We start from the raw sequence: 16473 nt of genomic DNA, 5'->3' as shown, positions 1-16473 counted from the left end.
CAGATTTTTAAAAACATTGCTTTCGCATAAGCGGGTTCCACAGCCCAAGGATCTTCACTGTGTGACTGAAAGTAAGCTGTAACAGCCGTTTTGTGGCTGGCTCCGCCTCCTGTGGCAGCCTTTTTGAGGCAGCCATTTTATTGCTGTGCCCACCACACTGTGTCTGAGAGCTCCAAATTGCTTGGGACCCCTGATCTATATGAAGGCTGGAAGGGAGAACCAGTACTAATGTTACCATGTTAAAGATTGCATGTGTTTTGGCTATGTGGATGGCTGTGCACCATGCAGGACTGGGGCTGGATGTGTCCATTTTTTCCTCTTCTGAGGTCTATTGGAAATTCTTCTTTGGGCTTCTTCCCCTGCTCTTCCAGGGCCTACTCCTTCCACGTGAGTGCCGATGGTCAAATGCAGCCGGTCCCCTTCCCACCTGACGCCCTCATTGGCTCTGGCATCCCGCGGCATGCCCGCCAGCTCCACACACTGACCCACGGCGAGGTGGTGTGCGCCGTGACCATCAGCAACTCCACCCAACACGTCTACACGGGAGGGAAGGGCTGTGTAAAGGTGTGGGACGTGGGGCAGCCTGGTGCCAAGACTCCCATTGCGCAGCTGGACTGCCTGGTATGTACAAGGAGCTATGAACTGGGGCCCTCTGCACCCCAAGGGTTCAATTCCAAGGCCCACAAGGAACCACTGATACATGGGGAACCAAAGCCAAACTCACCAACAGCCATAGCTCTACAGGAACTATAGCTCTGTGGGTCACCAGTGAAACCCCCAGCAAGCACCTCCATGGAAAGATTCTCAGGCAGCCAGGGCAAGGGAGCACTTCTGCCCGAAACCCCAGAGAGGTTCTCCCTGCTGGAGAAGATGCTACTGGGCTAAATGGTGTGATGCGCTGATGCCCTTTGCTGGAACCGAGAGAAAGACCCAAGATCCAGCCAAGCAAAGGTTGCAAGTAGCCACGTTGCCCCCCTCCCAAGTCAAATCCCAAAGAAAATGCCATGAGATACTTTCTATTACAATCCACCAAAACAACACAGAACAGTGCAAGCTTTTATGTTCACCAGAACTTTTAATTAGGCTGGAAGTTAAAAAACAAAACGGTTGATCCCTCTAGTCTAAGTCTGCCAGCTGGATGGGGCTGGCTGAGAAATTCTGATGCAGATAACCACTCCCAGTGGTCAGTCAGTGACAGACTAGATTGCTTCTGATAATGGGGGATCTACTTCTAGCTCACGGCAGTTAACAGGCTCTTCCCGTGTTTCCCTCATCCCTTTTTAAAGCCATCCGAACTGGTCTGTCTTGCTCCATTTGTAAGTCTGTAAGTTGCTTGTGCAGGCCGAAGCATCCTTTCTCCAGAACTGGCCCAGAGCTATAACGGGAACCCGTGATACAATCTCAGAGGCAGGGGGGGAAATCTTGTATTTCTAACATGGTGTAAATAGAAGTGATTGAGGTACTGAGATTGCAGACACCCCGGCCTCAAGAAAGGGTTCCCATTTCTGGATGCCACCCCCTCCACTGTATGGGTCCTCCTGCACTCAGCAGTGTGCAATTTTTGATTTTGTGAAAACACAGGGCCAAGCTACAAGTGACGAATGACACTTGAACGGCAAGTGTATTTCTCCCTGTTCATTTGTGCTCCACTCAATCCACTTGCCGTTCAAGTGTCATTCGTCACTTGTAGCTTGGCCCACAGTATAAATTAATGGTTCAGCTTCTTCTCACTCTCTGGTTTTGTTACAATACACCCCTCGAGTTTCTAGCCCTTATGGCTGAAAGTGTGGGCGATGTTCTTGCTGCGACCACAGAAGCCAAAGGAGTGGCCGATTGAGCTTTCCAGTGGAGAGGATGGGGGCTTTTAACCTTTGCCTTCTGACTTTCCACCCTGCCCGCACCAGAACAGAGACAATTACATCCGCTCCTGCAAGCTTCTTCCCGATAGCCGGAGCCTCATTGTGGGCGGGGAGGCCAGCACCCTCTCCATCTGGGACCTGGCAGCTCCTACCCCGCGGATCAAGGCGGAGCTGACTTCCTCTGCCCCGGCCTGCTATGCCCTGGCCATCAGCCCCGATGCCAAGGTCTGCTTTTCCTGCTGCAGCGACGGGAACATTGTGGTGTGGGACCTGCAGAACCAAACCATGGTCAGGTGAGACAAATGGTTCTTGGTATGGTGATTTTCAAAGGAAAGAGTTCTTCTGAGCCAAAAGTACTCATCTGCCTGCCGCTTCTCTGCAGAATTCATTGCATGTCAGAATGTTGCTTCTTTCTAATCAGCCTGTGCTCCACCTCTGCCTCAAATCAGTCCTTGATGCAACCTGCCCTCGGAGGAGGCTGTTCATTGTGTCTCTCCAGTGGCGTAGCATGCGTTGCGAGTGCCCGGGGCAACTCCTGGCAGGAGGTGGTGCCTATGGCACCATGTGCGCATGCTCCCAAGCCCCCCACACAATAATGTCACTTCCAGGAAGTAATGGTATCGCATAGGGCACGGCCGCCCCCCATGAACACTCCCCTGATTCAGGGCCGCTCGCCTCCCCACCCCTTACCCCTCCACCGTAGCAACTCCTCCTCCTCTCCAAGAGCGCTCCCGCGATTCAGGGCCGCTCGCCTCCCTGCCCCTCACCCTTCCGCTGCAGCCACCCGCACCACTGCCGGCCGCTCGGCATGCTCCTCAGCTAGCAGCCGTGGAGAGCCAGCTCAGCACCCAACGAGCTGGCCACTCTGTCAGTGCAGGAGGCAGCCAGGGCCATGCGGGTGACCTCCCAACTCCCACAGATGTGGCGCAGGCTCTCCTCGGCGGCTGGCACCCCTAATAATTTTGCACTCAGGGCGGCCACCCTCTGCCCCCCCCATGCTACACCACTGTGTCTCTCTCTGTGTTGCTGCTCTGGGCACATGTCCTTTCAGTTAGGGATCATGCTCAGAATAATGACTCAGACAAAAATACACAAGTGGAGTCCTCTGTCAGCACACAGTAGTTACTCATATCCCCTGCATGTGAACATGCCTTTAGTTTTAATACAGAAAAAGAAACATGATGCAACCAATTCTACAAAGGCATTTTAAAGAGGGTGTGAATAGAGCAATGATAGTTAGGCTGCAGTTGTGAGTGCCTGGCTGGGAGTAAGGCCTTTAAACACAATAGGATGTATTTCTGAGCAAATAGGTGTGGAGCCAGATCCTATTACAGCATCATACCAAAAAACCCCCACAGAAGCAGAACTTGAGGGCCGCTAGCTCATGAGCTTGTGTGTGTGCTGCCTGCCTGCCAGGGCAGCCAACGGAGGCCAAGAGTAGGCGAAGGCCAGTTTCACACTCAGGTTTAAAGCCGATGGGTTTCAGCATCTGTGCCTGTGGCCGTGGCAGCGGCTCTGCATCCCCCCGTTTTACACTCTCTGCTCTCGATTCGATTCGGCATTCTTTTCGGCATTTCATACTAGATGTTTGGCACCGAGGTTGCCTTGGGCTTTGTGGGCTTCTCAACACACGTCATGGAGTTTTCTTTAATTTTGAGTTTGCGCATGCACGGTAACAAAGTGCTGTTGTGATGTAGCCTCTCTGTTAGACTAAGAAACCCCGCCCTCTCTGTGGAGCCACCCAAACTTATCACGATCGAAAGTAGCGATGAGTGGTGTTGAGAACTGATTACAGCTGGAGCCTCTTTACTTGCAAGGAGGACGGCACAAGAGCAGCTACAGTGAAATCAACATCAACCCCCTAGACTATTATTGTTGTCTGCAATCGGAGACGGCAATAAAAGCAGGCAGAGTTCCACGCAGCAAGGCGACAGGCGGGGGCGGGGATGACTCCGTTTGTGGTGGGAAGGCTCCCGTCCCAAGCAAGCCGCTGTTCTGCTTGTTCTGTGCACTTGCTCAACCCGGCATCACAATAACTGTTAAATGCTCACACTTCTTTTTTAAAGTGCTTAATTTTTTTCACATGAATTTGCAATGCTGCAACTGTTGCTGCTCTTCAAAAAAAATGCCAAAAAAAATTGAGGAAAATCAGACGGAGAGCTGAGGAGTGAGTGGGGAAGAGCCCGCCCCAGCTCAGCACGCCTTGGAAGGAAGTGAAGGAAACGAGCAACCTGCAAAGCTGTGCTGCCGCTTACTGCTGTCCGCCCTGGCTCTGCTCGTTGGGCGTCATGTGCAGTGCATATCCGTTGCCTATCCCACCACCACCGGGGCTGTCCGCTTATCCAAGGCACAGAGGCACCAAATAGTGCTTCACCGTGTGAGTTTGCAGGTGCAATGGCACCTGCCCACCCACCCCAAGTGCCTCTAGCCTGCCTGGTGAGGTATCAAACGGTGCTTCACCGTGTGAGTTTGCAGGCGCAACCAGGGCCAGCGTGCCCATAGAGGCCAGGTAGGCGGTAGCCTCAGGTGCGAGGGCCCTGGAGAGACGCCGGAGGGGGTGTCGGGGACGGAGGCACGCGCTGCAGAGCTGGTGTGGCTGGCCCGTAGCTGCTGCAGCCAGCCAGCCCTGTGCCGCCGCCGCCACATGCCCCCAGCCAGGCGCAGCAGCCAGAAGCCGCTGCCGGGGCGGAGCGCGGAGCAGCCTCTGCCCGCCACCCCAGCCATCCACTGGTGAATGCCCCGGCTTGCGCTGTGCGATCGTGCAGTCTGTGGTGCACACGCGCGTGCTGTGCGCACGGGGGGCGGTTGCCCCAGGTGCCAGAGACCCTGGCGCCAGCAGTGAGCACAACAGCGTGCGCTTGACCCCCACACACACACACACCGCTCACCTGGGAAGGAAGAGGAGGAGGAGAGGACGGGGCACAACTGAGCTGCTGCTCGGTGCAACTTTACTGCCCTTCAGAAACAGTAAAAAAAAAAAAAAGGAATTTCAGACAGGGAGCTGATTGGGGATTGGGCAGAGCCTGCCCGAACTCCGCTTGCCCAGAAAGGAAGCAGCTGCTGCTCGGTGCTGCCCATTCTGGCTCCGCTCGCTGGGGACTATGTGCAGCGCATAACCAGAGCCTCCCCCATCCCCGCCGGGGCTGCCCGTTTATCCAAGCCCCAGTTCTTTGGGAATGCAAGACAGACACCCTGGGACCCGTGGAGTTTCCCGCCTCCCTCACGCTCTGCGCCTGTCTTTCCCCACTCGGGCCAGGCCGGGCCAGATGGAGGATGCTGCACCGCACTGCCATGGAACGTCCTTTCGAAAAAACAATGGCGAAAGTAGCGAAAGTAGCGTTAGGGGAGCTGACAAGGGTGGGTGTGGTTAAATCTGCTCTGGCCAATCAACTTACAATAGGAAAGGAAGAGGGGGGTCGAGAAAGGCGTGCATTTTACACTTACATACAAGCGCAAGTTGGCAGCTGAGACCAAAAAAAATCGGCGTATTTCCACAGCCAGATACCTAACATAGCCCAGAGCTGCGTCACATGACTAGCTCGGAAGTGTAAAAGGCGGACAAACATGGGATGCGAAACAGGTAATGAACGCGCTGTAAAGCCTGAGTGCAAAAGGGGCCTAACTAAGGACAAACAAAATCACACTGAAGACTTTTGAGTATTTGTGGATTCTGAGCCTTTTGCTCTTGGGCTTGCCAGTACAGATTTTGGACCACTTCAGTGTTCACTGAGGCCATTGAGAAATGATCTGCTGAAAGTGATACTGGCCAGAACCAAATCTCAAATCCAGGGATGAGAGGGGAGATGGGCCAGAGGATTCCTGGCATGTCCCACCCATGGCTGGTTCTCCATCTTCCCTCCAGGCAATTCCAAGGTCACACGGATGGCGCCAGTTGCATCGATATCTCCAATTATGGCACCAAGCTATGGACAGGGGGGCTGGATAACACTGTGCGGTGCTGGGACCTCCGCGAAGGCCGGCAGCTTCAGCAGCACGACTTCAGCTCCCAGGTAGGCAGATGGGAAAGGATGTCTGCGAGGCCCTGTTGAGAGAAGAAGTGGGGAGGGGGAGGCACTGCAATGGCTTTGCTTTGGGAGGCAGGCATTAAAAGGGCGGGGCTAGCATTTGCAAAAGTGTTTTGTCCCACTGGAGAAGCTGGAGGTGGGAGGGAAGAAATGGCTAGATGCTGATTTCTATTAATTAATTATAATAATTACTATTAGCATTACATTTCAGCGCAAGCCTAATATAAAACACCTATGCATGTAAAACCTGAAGGCTTTTTTGCTGGTGAATATTAATGTTTATAGATTCAAAGATAAACTTCAGGCTGTATGGTAGTTGGTGTCTAGGGATGAGTGTGAATACTCTCATTTAGGATAATTTTTTATTGCTTTTCTAGTCATTTGTTTTGAAAGGTAGAGATTGTTTAAAAACATCCAACAGGTTCAGGGTGAATAAGACCAGAAGTTAAAGCCAACACAGAACATTTTAATATACATAGAACCCATCCTTTTCTTGCTTCCTTCTCAGACTCCTACCTTGCCTGTCTTAGCCCCCTCATGCCGCCAAGTGAAGTATTAGAAAGGGTTGGCATGACAGATGTTGTCAGGATGAGGGGGCCATGTTGGTGAGGTCAGTTTCTGGAGCTTGTGATGTCAGGATGGATTGTAACCAGGGCTTTTTTTCAGGGGGAACGCGGGGGAACGGAGTTCCGGAACCTCTTGAAAACGGTCACGTGGCTGGTGGCCCCGCCCCCTGATCTCCAGACAGAGGGGAGTTGAGATTGCCCTCTGCGCCACCAAGCAGTGCGGAGGGCAATCTCAACTCCCCTCTGTCTGGAGATCAGGGGGAGGGGCCACCAGCCATGTGACCATTTTCTCCGAGGGCAACCCACTGAGTTCCACCGCCTCTTTCCCCAGAAAAAAAGCCCTGATTGTAACACAATAAAGAACAGCATCAAATGGGAGAAAACCTGGAGGTGGAATATGTCTGAGAAAGCATATACTTAAATTCCAAGTCAGTTGGCCTTAAGAATCACTTACCAGGATGCTTTAACCCACAGCGGCTTCCCCCCTCCATTTTATTGTACTTGTTTGAAGAAAATGGAGGATTTGAATTTCCATTAACAAATATGAAACCAGAACAAAAAGGGCTAAGGCATTTGGGGTTTTGTAAGATGAGGGGGGGAAATGACCATATTAGAAATGCCTAGTCTAAAAGCTGTGGAGAAAGAGGATAAAGAGGGGAAATTCTCTTTTTTTAAACACTAAAACTCAAGGTCACTCAATGAAATTAACTGGTAGCAGATTCAGGAGAGATGGAAAGAAAGACTTCTTCACGTGACCTGTATTGTTTATGGGATTCACTGACACAAGACGTGGTCATGGCATGTAAAAAGAACTAGAGACATTGAGCTAAGCTACAAGAGACGAATTACACGAGGAGGAGCACGTGAAGGGAGTCGCAATGTTAGCCGGGAAGCTGAGTTTTAAGAGGTCAGAAGGCTTTGTCAATTTCCCCTCTCTACAGAGCCAGGGAAGATCACTCCCAGAGGTTTTGTTTATTTTCTCTTCTCCTCTTAGAAGGGGAGGTGAAACTGACAGAGCCTTTGGGGGGCAAAGAGGAAATTAACAAACCCTCTAGGCAGGGATCTCCCTGGCTCTGTAGAGAGGGGAAATTGACAAAGCCTTCCAATCTCTTTTCAAACGCAGCTTCCCGGCTAACATTGCAACTCTATTCATGCGCTCCTCCTTGTATAATTTGTCTCTTGTGGCTTGGCTCATTGAGGCGGGGGACAGGGGGCAGTGATAGCTATGATAAGTAAATGCAACCTCTGTTCTGGCCCTGTCTCTCGTTGCCCACCCCCCCCCCCAGATCTTCTCCCTGGGCTACTGCCCCACAGGCGAATGGCTGGCTGTGGGAATGGAGAGCAGCAACGTGGAGATCCTGCATGTGACCAAATCGGAGAAGTACCAGCTCCACCTTCACGAGAGTTGTGTCCTGTCCCTCAAGTTTGCCTCCTGTGGTAGGTGTGTGAGTCCCCCACCCCCACCCCACACTGTGTGTGATGCTGCCGTGTTCAATTCCAACCAGGCCTTTGTTCCAACCAGATTTTCAGTGGAGCATGTCATAGTTGATGCCCTCAACATGTTTCTGGGCAGCACGGGAAAAGAGAAACGTCCTTCCTACTCCCTCAGAGCCAAACTAAATGCGATGGCGAACCTGTAGTCACCATTTTAAAGCATTTTGTAGCACTCCCCCACCCCACCCCATGCATGTTATGGTGCCAAACCAGCTGTGTGTGCATGCTCAGGCGCAATCAAGATTGGGCCCTCATATCATTTTTAAAAACCCTTTAAAATGGCGACCACGAGTTCACCACCACATTTCGTTCGGCTCTCACTTTACTAGAGCTCAGCTTCACTGAACAAAACTGACCAGAGGTAGATTCAGGACTGAGACAAAATAGTAGTTCTTCACCCATCACCTGATTAACTTGTGGAACTCCCTGCCACTAGCTGTAGTGATGTCCATTCGTTCAGATAGCTTTAAAAGGTAGTTCAGAAAATCATGAATAACTAGCTACAGCGGTTAACTATGACAGCAAAATAGTACCTCTGTCTTCAGTGGATGCCAAATCCTTAGGTCAACTGCTGAAGATTGTTCTTTCTGTGGTCTCTTTCTGACATTCTTGGAGGTATCTAGCTGACCATGGTTAGAAACAGATTGCTGAATTAGCTAGACCTTTGGCCTGATCCAGAATCTTTCTTCTTTAAAAGGGGCTTGGAAGAAGGTACAGAAGAGATCTGCAACAGTTATCCCTGACTGCCGAGTAGAGCTTCCATGTCAAAAGCACTCTGATTACCAAACAAATGGAAGGCCATGTTTGTGAACTTCCCAGGCTGTCCCCTGTTGGAGGCAGGATACTGGGATAGATGGGTCTTCCCATCCACTGCTGTCCCTTTCTAAATGATGTCCTGATGGAAAGGAGTACCCTACAGAAACAAGAGCCCATTTTGTCATGTTCCTATTTGCAGCTTTGTGCTCTTAAAAGAAGGAGGAGCCCTGTATGGCTCAGTGCTAAAGATCCCTCCATTAATACAGGGGTTTGGTCACACAGAATGTTTCCTGTGGGGTCTTCACGACCCCTCCCCCCTTGCTTGTATGCTTTGAGTTGCAATCTCCAATATAACCCCCTTTCACCTTACAGGAAAATGGTTTGTCAGTACGGGTAAAGACAACCTCCTGAATGCCTGGCGGACCCCTTACGGTGCAAGCATATTCCAGGTATGGGCGGGGGAATGCTCTGCTGGTTGGGGGATCCCAATGCTGTTGGAGGCAGGGGGACCCGCCTGGGTTGTTCGATGCTAGCTGTGGTGGAGCTGGACCACATAACTGCTCCTGGGCTCCTAGCAGACGCCCAACCTCACCATCCTCCGTAACCAGCCACAGTAATGGAGGTTATGTGCAAAGAAAGGCCCTGATCCCATTCAAGCCACTTAGGCTGGTTTCACATACATTAGTTAATGCACCCTCAGTGCACTTTAGCGATCGTTTGCAACTGGATTTTCCTGCATGAAACAGGAAAATCCACTTGCTGACGATCATTGAAGTGCGTTGACAGGGCTTTGAAAGCGCATTAGCCAACATGTGTGAAAACAGCCGGAGTTCTACCAGGACTGACAGAAGAGGCAAATACTTTGGTCCACTGATGTTAATTAAGAAGCACTTAGACTGCTGGAAGTGCTTCTCTTATTGTCACCCTTACCACGGTGCTGTCAAGCAGGTTAGCCATAATCATCCTACTCCAGATAAAGCAGGAAGAGAGAGACAGGTCGGGTCACCAGCTGAGTTCATGAGGCAGCATTCGAAGCAGGAGCTTAGAGCCATACAGACGGTCAAGTTTTGTTTTGCCCTTCTGTTGAGGAGTTCAAGCTGGTGTACGTACCTCACCCTTCTTCCGTGTTATCCTCACATCAGCCCTGCGAGGTAGGTTAGGCGAAGAGAGGGCACCTGATCCCCAACCACCTAGTGCAGTTTCAAGCAAGAGTGGGGATTTAACCCTGGACCTCCCCTCTTCTAACCCAGCACTCGAACCAGTACACCCCTCTCTCTCTTATCCATTCTGTTACACTGTGAGCACGTGGCGGTTCTATGGGAGGACAGAGAGGATCACGGCATTGGCCCCAGAACCTTTGCAGCCCCAGGGGCTAAGAGAGTTCATAGTCCTCATGATGGCAAAGATCTGTTTGCTAGTATAGGCGGGTCGGGGGAGGGGGGTTTGACGTACTGAAATCCTCAGTGTTGTCTTTAGGAAGGAGGCACAACTATTCAAAATGGCATCAGTGTTTAAACGGGTTGTGTCAACACAGCTTGACTAAACTTCCCCCCACATTTCTTTCTTTCACAGTCCAAAGAATCCTCATCAGTTCTGAGCTGTGACATCTCTGCCAACGACAAATTTATTGTGACGGGTTCCGGTGACAAGAAGGCTACCGTTTATGAATTGGTGTACTGAGGGGGTGGGGGGAGTTCAGTTGGCCTCTCCATTACTCCTTCTCCTTTATTGGACACACTTTGTTTGGGATGCTGACTGCAAATCCTTCTAACAAGAGCTTCTCCTAGAAATCTGATTCTGCAATTCCAGCAGACATCCCCCGCCCCCAATACCTTACAGCCATAAGGACTAGAATCTTGCCTGCTCCTTCCTCCACTCTGTTAAATAGCTGATTCTCAGGAAACTGAATTCCACATCCAAAAGTTGTTCTGTTCCGCCACACAATCCACAGTACTGTGAAAGCAGATGGAAAGGGGCACTTCTGCGACAATCTGGAGAGAAAAGTTTCTAGCCTTCTTAGGAGGAAAGGGAAGCGTGCATGCATGCGCACATGCGCGCGTGCACACATCCCCCACCATTAACTGGTACTTCTTTTCCTGATTTCAAGGGTTTGTTTTTCCTTTCTTGGGGCAGGTTTTGGTGGTGGTGGGGGGACAGATGTTAATTCCTTTTGTGTAATTAAATATATTTAAACGTTTGATTCCTGTGTCATTCTTTTTCATAGAGATGGGTGACTTCTCCCAGTTTCTTGGAGGGCAGTGGTGGGCCGTTTTCACGCTGCTTACTGGCCACGGAACATCACGCCAAGCTCCCGGAATGACAGCGTCTTCCTGACGTGATTTCACGCAAGAACATTCTCTTGCGAAATCGCACCAGGAAGACGCTGTCGTTCTGTGAGCTTGGCACGATGTTCTGTGGCCAGTCAGCTGCGTGAAAATGGCTGTGGTTTCCTATGAGGGTTTGACCCAACTGGCAGCTGTATTGAGCTAGGTGCTGTTTCTGTCCCATTTCTGCCTCTTCCCTCCCCGAACACACCAACAGCTTAAGAGCCCAGTTCTGAACATAAAATGGGAAGGCGCAGACTACTTTAAGCGATTGCACGTGGTGGATTCTCCTTGAGATTTGCGGGGTAAGGGTTAGGGGAAGGGAGGGAAATGAATGAGGCCAGATTGGTAATGCTTAGGCATAGGATATGAGTTTGTAGGGTTTACTATAACTTCTCCATTTAGGACAGAATGTGATGATCGATCCATTCTGAGGAATTCACATATATGCTGTCAAAGTAGTGGTACTCCAGAAGTTTAAAAAGTAGATCTAGTTAGCATTAGCTCAAATTAAAAGCAAAATACCTGCAACTGCATGATAGGAGAGGAACAGTATCTAAAGTCTAACAAGAGCCAACTCCCATTTCCCTTTGCTACAACTAATGGGGTCTCCAAGAACCCTGCTAGCCTAAACAGAGGGCTTTCCCCCCTTCAACACCAACTCTCCTAAGAAATGTAGGGGCCCAGATGAAGGGGGAAAGTGGGCTCACGAGAGCAATTCTTAGGGTTAAAATCCAAACCAGTTCGTCTTCCAGCCCGCTTCCTCCTCCTCAGTTCTCTTCCAGCCATTCTTCTAAGAACCAAACGCTTGGCTGCCTTGTGCTGGAAGCCTTTAAAAAATCCTCATGTACAAGTCATGGCTGCAGTAGATTTTTTTTTATTATTAAATACATCCGTCGAAGCAAAAAAGACTGCAATGGTACCCTTCCATCACAACTATCCCCATCCCCCTTTTATTAGCCAGAGATTTTTAAAAAATTTAACGCACAAGAAAAAACAGTCCCCCCCCCCAAAGACAAAAAAAACACTGCCCAGAAAAAACAAAACAAAACCAGGGAGAAACAAAGCAGCAGCAGCAGAGTCCCTTTTTGTTCTGAACGGGGATTCTCTCTCTCTCCCTGTTCCCCTGTAAAAGTCGGGTGCTCGGTGGGAGGGCAAGGCGCTGCCCCCGCTGCCTCTTCTCTCCCCGGCCAAGTTCCTGTAAGCTTTATTCTTTGGCTGGAAACTGAGGAGAGTGGCTAGCTCCTCTCCCAGACTGGATTTCCGACAAGGCTGCCGGCTTTCCTCAGTAGATGACCTCGTAAACGGAGGCTTTCTTATCCCCAGAGCCAGTGACAATGAATTGGTCATCTGTTGAAACATCACAGCTGAGGACTGAGGATGATTCCTTAGACTGAAACACCAGAAAAAGAAGACTATGTTAGCTATCCATCCATCAGGGGAGCAGGTATTACTACTGCGAGCGCTAGAGCCCGCTGTGATTTAATACAAGGGGCTCTAACAGGGAGTCACCGCCCCTCCTCCCCATTGCCCACGGATCAGCTAGGCAGGGAGAAAGCGGCGGTTCGCCCCCTTCTCCCTGCCCAGCTGAGAGGCCCCAGGGCCATGGTGCCAGGCCTTCCTGCAGCTGCGTTGAGCCTTCCTGGACCTCTGGAGGCCCCGAGGAGGTAGGTGGTGGGGAGGCAAACGGTTTTGCCTCCTCTCACTTCTTATCCCCATGTTCTGCGCATGTGTGGGGATAAGAAGTGAGTCGTCGGCAACATGGTTTGCTTTTATGTTTTAGGATTATTATTATATATTACAAGTGAATACATTATAATCAATAGCTAGGACATTCACAGAGCAAAAATACAATGATTCTCCCTCTTTGCTTTTATCCTTCCAACAGCCCTGTGAGGGAGGTTAGACTGACTGGTCCAAGGCCAAAGAGCCTTCATAACCACATGGTGATGAAAACTGGAATCTCCTAGCATCTAGTTCACTCTAACCACTACACCACATCTTGGAACAGTCTAGCCTTCCTGGAGCGGCAGTGTGCTTTTTGAAACAGGTTTTACTTCACATGACTGATGCAGACTTTTCTTTGGCCACTGGTCAAAGGGGTTGTCCAGGTTTTGGACAATTATAAAAACCTACTAAACTTGTTTTACAGAAATGAAAGGAGGCTGAATATTCCCACTGCAAGCAGCAATCCAGAGTTCAAAACCACCTCTATTTCTCAGCATGTTTTTGGTGTGTGTGTAGGGAGGTAGGATGTAGAGAAATCTAGCAGCTGTCCCTAAACCCACAGAACCTTGTCGGATTAGAGGCACGAACAGATCAAACACGACACATCTATGCACCTTGTAAAGTGAAACTTTTCTTAATTCACTTTCACCTGTTCAAACACAAACAAACAAAAAAACCCCAACTGCGGCCACAGCAGGTGCACTCCGGCAGCCGTGTCACCCCCTTACCTGGAATATACTGGCCCCGTAGGGGGTTCTCCACGCATTCAAGAGGTTATCCTTTCCTGTACTGACAAACCATTTCCCTTGATTGGGATAGAACAGAAAGAAGTGATCACCCTTAAAGAATCTGACCACCTAAAGAATCGGTCCATTTCAACTTCTCCCCTTCCTACAGAGAAGCAAGCTTATCGAGTGGGCTGTGGATTAATTCATCCCGACCCCATCCTCTCTAGATGCTGGAAGCTGCCTTTGAACAAAGGGAAATCATCAATCTAGCTAGCTCAGTATTGCCCATAGCAGAATCTATCCCAGCACCAGAAACCAGAAATACTTTTAAATGGAGGTGCCAAGGATTGAACCAGAGACCTTCTGCATGCAAAGCCCATGAGTGGCAGCCTCCCCCACACCACTATCCCTGGCACTGCAACTTAGTCAAGACACTCCCCCCACCCCATGCCAACATAGTACCCTGTAGAGATTGCAAACGACCAGGGCTTTTTTTCTGGGAAAAGAGGTGGTGGAACTCAGTGGGTTGCCCTCGGAGAAAATGGTCACATGTCTGGTGGCCCCGCCCCCTGATCTCCAGACAGAGGGGAGTTGAGATTGCCCTCCGCGCCACTTGGCGTGGAGATCAGGGGGCGGGGCCACCAGACATGTGACCATTTTCAAGAGGTTCCGGAACTCCGTTCCACCGCATTCCAGCTGAAAAAAAGCCCTGTAAACTACACAATCCCGAGTTTTGAATAAACACCAAGGATGATTATGAACTCGTGCACAAGGAGACCATATGCAGTGCAGGGGATTCTGGAGGTACAATCTACAGCACATAGTTGATGGGGGTGCGGTCCCAGCCTGCTGCACCTCCCCATCACTGCACATGCAGCAAGAGGATGCACGGGAATCGGCCGAGACTGCCTGTGTCTGAAGCTCGTGGGGGAACAGCAGAACTTTTGGCCAAACTCTTATTAGGGGAATCAGGAATGCTAGAATGTTCTGGCCCTAGCCCTTTCCTGGAGCACTCTGGTGGCCCTGGGCCATGCCAGTCTATTTAGGGTTTCTATGGAAGCCACCCTATGCCTCCTGCCCAATCAAGACACCACCTACCGCAGGAGGCGAACTTGAGGGACAAGACACAGCTTTCGTGAAGGTGGAGCTGGTACTTCTCCGGCTTCGACACGTGTAGGATTTCCACGTTGCTGCTCTCCATTCCAACAGCCAGCCATTCACCTGTGGGGCAGTAGCCCAGGGAGAAGATCTGGGGGGAGGGGGGAGAAAAGGCAAGGCTGGAGTCAAGCCGGAAAGAAATTGAGGCAGGTACATCCTTCCTCGGAGCTGTGCATACTCTGCAATTCTGCAGGTGCGTTGGATGTAGAATTCACAAGCAAGCTTCTAGCTCTCATGGATGCAGTGTGCGCGCAGCGTAACATCTCCCAAAAGATCAGAAGACTGCAGAACTAATGTTACTGTGGCCAAGGAGCAAGGTTTCACATGCCTGCGTGGATCCTCGGCCATCTCTCTAACCCCAGCAGGATAAAAAAGAAAAGTAGGCCAAATTTCTGAAAGCTGCACAGCACCATTTTTGTGGCAAGTAGAGTTCGAACATCTTTGTGCTAAAACAGACTTAGGATTTCACAGCAGCACGGCTACCCTGCGGTCTTTCCACAATGGCAGATGCAATGGGAAGCCACCATCCATTAACCTCCCCCCCCACCCCAGCACGCAACTAAAGCCCGCATTCCTCTGCCCCCAGGAACGCCCCAAGACACAGCCTCTGTCTCACCTAGCAGGCCAACCGGACCCACCACTTTGCACCTGCTCCTAGTTCCCATCGGTCCCTCTTCTCTACTGCAAGCAGCTCTCCAGTCTCTCTCTCTCTCTTTCTTTTTAAAAATATTATGCCCCCAGGACCAATAAAGCCAGCAGCACAATAATAACAATTAAAAAAAACACAATAAAAGCAGGAACACTTCAAGATTCAATCCTGCAACCAGAGAGCTGCTCAGACAGAGACCTGGGCAGGGCATCGCTCCCCATTTTGGGGCTCTCACTTGATTCTTCCTCCTTTCTTCCAGCTTGCATTACAGGCAGAGTGTCCACTAGAGAACTGCAGAAATGGTACCCTACCGCTATAGCTGCTGCTTATGGGCAAAACTCAGGAGTCCTCCTCCTCACCCCTTCCTCCCATCACAGAAGCCCCGGCCCTTTCCTACCTGGGAGCTGAAGTCATGCTGTTGAAGCTGCCGGCCTTCCCTCAAATCCCAGCACCGGACAGTGTTGTCTAGGCCCCCCGTCCAGAGCTTTGTGCCATCGTTGGAGATGTCAATGCAGCTGGCTCCATCCGTATGACCCTGGAACTGCCTGGAGGAGAGGGAACGGCGGGGTTACAGAGACACAAGGCCGCAGCCCATAGGAAATACTTGCATTTCTAAAAACATCAAGTTGCGTGCCACGCTGAAGCGTGAGAAGTTAGGAAGGGGCCTTCAGATGGAGCAGACTCCTCCTCTAAAGCCCCCGTTCCAGCCTGCAGTTATCATGGGCCACAGAGAAGACCTTTAACGTTCCAAAAATTGCAAGGAATTAATCACTTCCCAGTTTTTAGCACAAATGACTAAATTTTGCAAAAGCAAGCTTAGGCCTGTCGCAAACGCATGGCTTGATAGGATATGGGGAATTTAATCGGTGAGAAAAGAACCGCACAAATTAAAGTCCTGTAAAAATTCTTCATTGATCAGTAAGTTTATAGAAAAGTTCATCAGTGGTTGACCGGAATGCAAGATCTGGCACATTCCCTGAAAGATCACGATATCTATCAATGAACAGAAAATGGTTTTTGTAAAAACATACTGTAACACTTTCCAGTTTCCGTAGTACAATGTTTGTTAGCTAGTTTGCACCACATTATATGGGCCTACTCAGGGCTTTTTTTCTGGGGAAAGAGGTGGTGGAACTCAGTGAGTTGCCCTCGGAGAAAATGGTCACATGGCTGGTGGCCCCGCCCC

General features: G+C 50.4%; 2 protein-coding genes across 8 annotated transcripts in view; one reads left to right on the top strand and one right to left on the bottom strand.

Annotated features, from left to right (window-relative positions):
- LOC129331224 (transducin-like enhancer protein 2) overlaps window positions 1–10661 on the top strand; it is a 51031-nt gene extending 40370 nt beyond the window's left edge. For 2 of the 3 annotated variants that reach the window (XM_054981643.1, XM_054981642.1), the window contains 6 exons: window positions 372–621; window positions 1905–2152; window positions 5722–5869; window positions 7737–7887; window positions 9073–9149; window positions 10273–10661. In XM_054981643.1, the coding sequence (XP_054837618.1) occupies window positions 372–621; window positions 1905–2152; window positions 5722–5869; window positions 7737–7887; window positions 9073–9149; window positions 10273–10380 (982 nt within the window). In that variant the 3' untranslated portion in view covers window positions 10381–10661. Of the gene's footprint in view, window positions 1–371; window positions 622–1904; window positions 2153–5721; window positions 5870–7736; window positions 7892–9072; window positions 9150–10272 lie in introns of all 3 variants that reach the window. The other variant, XR_008597108.1, reaches the window with a different exon arrangement.
- Window positions 10662–11899: 1238 nt separating this feature from the next.
- Window positions 11900–16473, bottom strand: part of LOC129330235 (transducin-like enhancer protein 1) — a 43327-nt gene continuing 38753 nt past the window's right edge. For all 5 annotated transcript variants that reach the window (XM_054980252.1, XM_054980251.1, XM_054980254.1 and 2 more), the window contains 4 exons: window positions 15685–15832; window positions 14579–14729; window positions 13481–13557; window positions 11900–12417 (listed from right to left, as the gene is read on the bottom strand). In XM_054980252.1, coding sequence (XP_054836227.1) covers window positions 12310–12417; window positions 13481–13557; window positions 14579–14729; window positions 15685–15832 — 484 coding nt within the window. In that variant the 3' untranslated portion in view covers window positions 11900–12309. The remainder of the gene's footprint in view (window positions 12418–13480; window positions 13558–14578; window positions 14730–15684; window positions 15833–16473) is intronic.

The sequence above is a fragment of the Eublepharis macularius genome, chromosome 5, assembly GCF_028583425.1.
Source record: "Eublepharis macularius isolate TG4126 chromosome 5, MPM_Emac_v1.0, whole genome shotgun sequence".
Lineage (NCBI taxonomy): Eukaryota > Metazoa > Chordata > Lepidosauria > Squamata > Eublepharidae > Eublepharis > Eublepharis macularius.
Note: the sequence above shows the minus strand (reverse complement) of the source record. Positions and strands in the feature narration are given on the sequence as shown.